Source organism: Micropterus dolomieu, linkage group LG12, assembly GCF_021292245.1.
Source record: "Micropterus dolomieu isolate WLL.071019.BEF.003 ecotype Adirondacks linkage group LG12, ASM2129224v1, whole genome shotgun sequence".
Classification (NCBI taxonomy): Eukaryota; Metazoa; Chordata; class Actinopteri; order Centrarchiformes; family Centrarchidae; genus Micropterus; species Micropterus dolomieu.
In genome coordinates this window covers 37,516,116-37,519,712 of record NC_060161.1, presented here as the reverse complement: position 1 = coordinate 37,519,712, position 3,597 = coordinate 37,516,116, and the positions used below count along the sequence as shown (strand labels likewise).

At 42.3% G+C, this 3,597-nt stretch overlaps 2 protein-coding genes across 3 annotated transcripts in view; both read left to right on the top strand.

The window, feature by feature from the left end:
- Positions 1–3,597, top strand: part of LOC123980187 (zinc finger protein 665-like) — an 8,559-nt gene that overhangs the window by 504 nt on the left and 4,458 nt on the right. The window contains exon 2 of the mRNA XM_046064445.1: positions 4–90. Coding sequence (XP_045920401.1) covers positions 4–90 — 87 coding nt within the window. The remainder of the gene's footprint in view (positions 1–3; positions 91–3,597) is intronic.
- The window catches only part of LOC123980197 (zinc finger protein 239-like), a 387,571-nt gene continuing 383,981 nt past the window's right edge, over positions 8–3,597 (top strand). For both annotated transcript variants that reach the window (XM_046064459.1, XM_046064463.1), the window contains exon 1: positions 8–90. The gene's annotated coding sequence lies outside the window, so the exon portion shown is untranslated. The remainder of the gene's footprint in view (positions 91–3,597) is intronic.

Sequence of the window (3,597 nt, the reverse complement as noted above, 5' to 3'; positions counted from 1 at the left end):
GAGGAGGACAACCAGGACCCGGAGCCCCGGAGCAACAACGTCCCCGGAGGACAAACAGCAGGCTCGAGCTCTGATAGCACCGATGTTCAGGTCAGTGTTCATGAACACAGCTAGCAGCTAACAAGAAGCTAACGTGGCGTTAGCTCGGCCTGGTTCCGACACGTAGCTTCATATTGACTGTAAACAAGATGTAATGTAGCAGGATTCAACAGTGGAGCCATCAGAACCCCGTATCTCTACAGAACCCACACTTAATGTGACGGTCGGAACCGGAGAGGAGCAGGAGGAGGAGGAGGAGGAGCAGGAGGAGGAGGAGGAGGAGGAGGAGGAGGAGGTCTCTTGTAGCATGTAGCCTGCTGCCTGGGTGTTAGCATGCTAGCTAGCTAAGAGTGGACAAGGCTGAAGTTTACTTCCGGTTCGGCAGTTAAGGGAAACTTTACTTGCGCTGTTGATCCTCTGTGTTTTGCTCCTTTTACTTTTGTGAAAGCTGTTAGCCTTAATGTCTGTCTGAAACTCACTTCTAGATTTATTAAAACTTCAGTTTATTTGTGACAAGAATAATGTTATACAATGTTATGGTAATTTTAACATGTAAACCAAAAGGGACCATGTATATTCACAAAACAGGGCTGGAAATGTGCAAACGCCAGAGGTGGGACCAAGTCATTGTTTTACAAGTCACAAATAAGTCTCAAGTTTTAGCACTCAGGTCCCAAGTCGAGACATAAATAGCAATTTTAAGTCGCTATGGATTAAAGCGTCAGCTAAATGACTAAATGTAAAGGAAGGAAGCTTTAGCCTGTACAGAAAGAAGGCAGAGGCGCAGTTTCACATAACAGATTTTCTATAATTACATGAATGAAATTAAATGTTCATGTAGGGCTGCTAATTATTTTGGTAAATATTGAGATCACAATTATTTAACAGGATTACTCATTGAAATAGGAAACAATCTATTGAACTTTTAAAATGTAATACTTCCTTTCAAAAACTACTATATATGCATTCCTCCAATATCCCAAATAGCCCATTAAATAAGAAATAATCCAACATTATTAACTTGAAGCAACATCCAGACTGCAAGAGGACGACAGCAGCGCCGTTCCCCCAAGTTGACTGCTTTGTGTGACAGATGGGTCACTGAGGGGTGTGTGTGTGTGTGTGTGTGTGTGTGTGTGTATGTGTGTGTGTGCACACGGAGGGGAGCAGAGCAGGTGACAGGTGAACTCCAGTTGATGAAGTTACTTTACATAAAGCTGAAATACAACTGTGGTCGGGAGATGCATTGACTTAAATTAACGGTGAGAAAACTACAAATCGGTTAGAAAACACAGACACAGTGGATATTTTACAAGCAACGACCAGGTAAAGCAACACTGAACACACCTGGTTTAGAATAAATAATATCCATTTAATTCTTAGCTATAGCTGCTTATCCTTTAGCCTATAGAGCAAGATGCCGTAGGCTGAAGCTATTAATGTTAAATAGGAAGTTATAGCAGTTAGGGTGCGCTGGATTTATAAATTATAAAAAGTGTCCTTGTGAAACGGCACCCGGTGCTATTATCGTTTAATCTTAATTAACTTGATTTTTTGATTGGTGGAAGCAGTATGCAAACTATACCATAGCTGGGGCTGAATGTTAAAATATTAGGCATTGTTTATTATTACTATTATTGTTGTTATTAATACTATATATAGCAATTTTGCTACAATTAGGCTTCACGCAACAGCAGCAGCAGTTTCTCTACACTGTTTCAACCTGACCTTTCTTTTTTCCGTGAGTTAGAAGAGTTTAGAAAGTTGTCTGGTGCTGTGGAGAGTCCCCAGCTGTTGTGCATGAATCATGCGTAAAATTCATCCAGCCAGAGGGAACGATCAAGAACCGTTCACAGTGCGCCGGTCTGGCCAGCACAGTTTTTTTATTTCAGAATTTATATGTGAACATAGGGAGTGTCAAGTCAGCTCCAGTCAAAAGGCTCAAGTCCAAGTGAAGTCACGAGTCATTGGTTATAAAGTCAGAGTAGAGTTGATTTTGGAAAATCAAGTCTAAAGTCATCATTTTTGTGACTCGAGTCTTACTCGAGTCCAAGTCATGTGACTCGAGTCCACACCTCTGGCGCGCACTACTTCCCCCGCAAAGGTTGGGAACTATAAAAACAAACTTGACAGGATATGTTAAGTGATATACTGTTTGGGATCAAGTGTTTGTCACGTTCTGACATTTAAGAATAGTTTAACCACACAATTAACCATCTGGTTTAGCCTTTAAACCTGAAAAGAAATAATGATTTGACATTTATCGTGACAATATCAAATGATTTGAAATGTTTTTATCGTGATAAAATTTTTATTATCGCCATATCGCCCCATACCCTAATTGGTAATATTGATCAGAGCTTGCATATATACAGTGGGGTTGTCTCGTTTTTTGTAGTAAGTATACTGTAATTCTTCCCTCCCAGCCTCATACCTCCCGTAACCAAACGAACATCCCCAAGTGATGCGTCCCAGAGCAACATCCCATATGCACCACTACATTCACTAATACACAAGTGTTTCCCACAGAATGACAGTAACTGTCGAAAATTTTTATACAACCAGTGGATCGCACTCCTTAATCTCTGGGGAGGACAGCTGGACCATAAGAAGATCAGACACTAGACTGGACTGCCAACTTTATTTTTTATGTTCTGCTTCAACCTTTTCTTCATTTTGTTGGTTTGGTATATATACACACAGGTGCTGGTCATATAATTAGAATAGTGTGGCATGGAGTCGATCAGTTTGTGGCACTGCTCAGGTGTTATGAGAGCCCAGGTTGCTCTGATAGCGGCCTTCAGCTCTTCTGCATTGTTGGGTCTGGCGTATCGCATCTTCCTCTTCACAATACCCCATAGATTTTCTATAGGGTTAAGGTCAGGCCAGTTTGCTGGCCAATTAAGAACAGGGATACCATGGTCCTTAAACCAGGTACTGGTAGCTTTGGCACTGTGTGCAGGTGCCAAGTCCTGTTGGAAAATTAAATCTGCATCTCCATAAAGTTCCTCAGAAAACACAGTGGACCAACACCAGCAGATGACATGGCACCCCAAACCATCACTGACTGTGGAAACTTTACACTGGACTTCAAGCAACGTGGATTCTGTGCCTCTCCTCTCTTCCTCCAGACTCTGGGACCTTGATTTCCAAAGGAAATGCAAAATTTACTTTCATCAGAGAACATAACTTTGGACCACTCAGCAGCAGTCCAGTCCTTTTTGTCTTTAGCCCAGGCGAGACGCTTCTGACGCTGTGTCTTGTTCAAGAGTGGCTTGACACAAGGAATGCGACAGCTGAAACCCATGTCTTGCATACGTCTGTGTGTGGTGGTTCTTGAAGCACTGACTCCAGCTGCAGTCCACTCTTTGTGAATCTCCCCCACATTTTTGAAGGGGGTTTATTTCACAATCCTCTCCAGAGTGCGGTTATCCCTATTGCTTGTACACTTTTCTACCACATCTTTTCCTTCCCTTCGCCTCTCTATTAATGTGCTTGGACACAGAGCTCTGTGAACAGCCAGCCTCTTTAGCAATGACCTTTTGTGTCTTGCCCTCC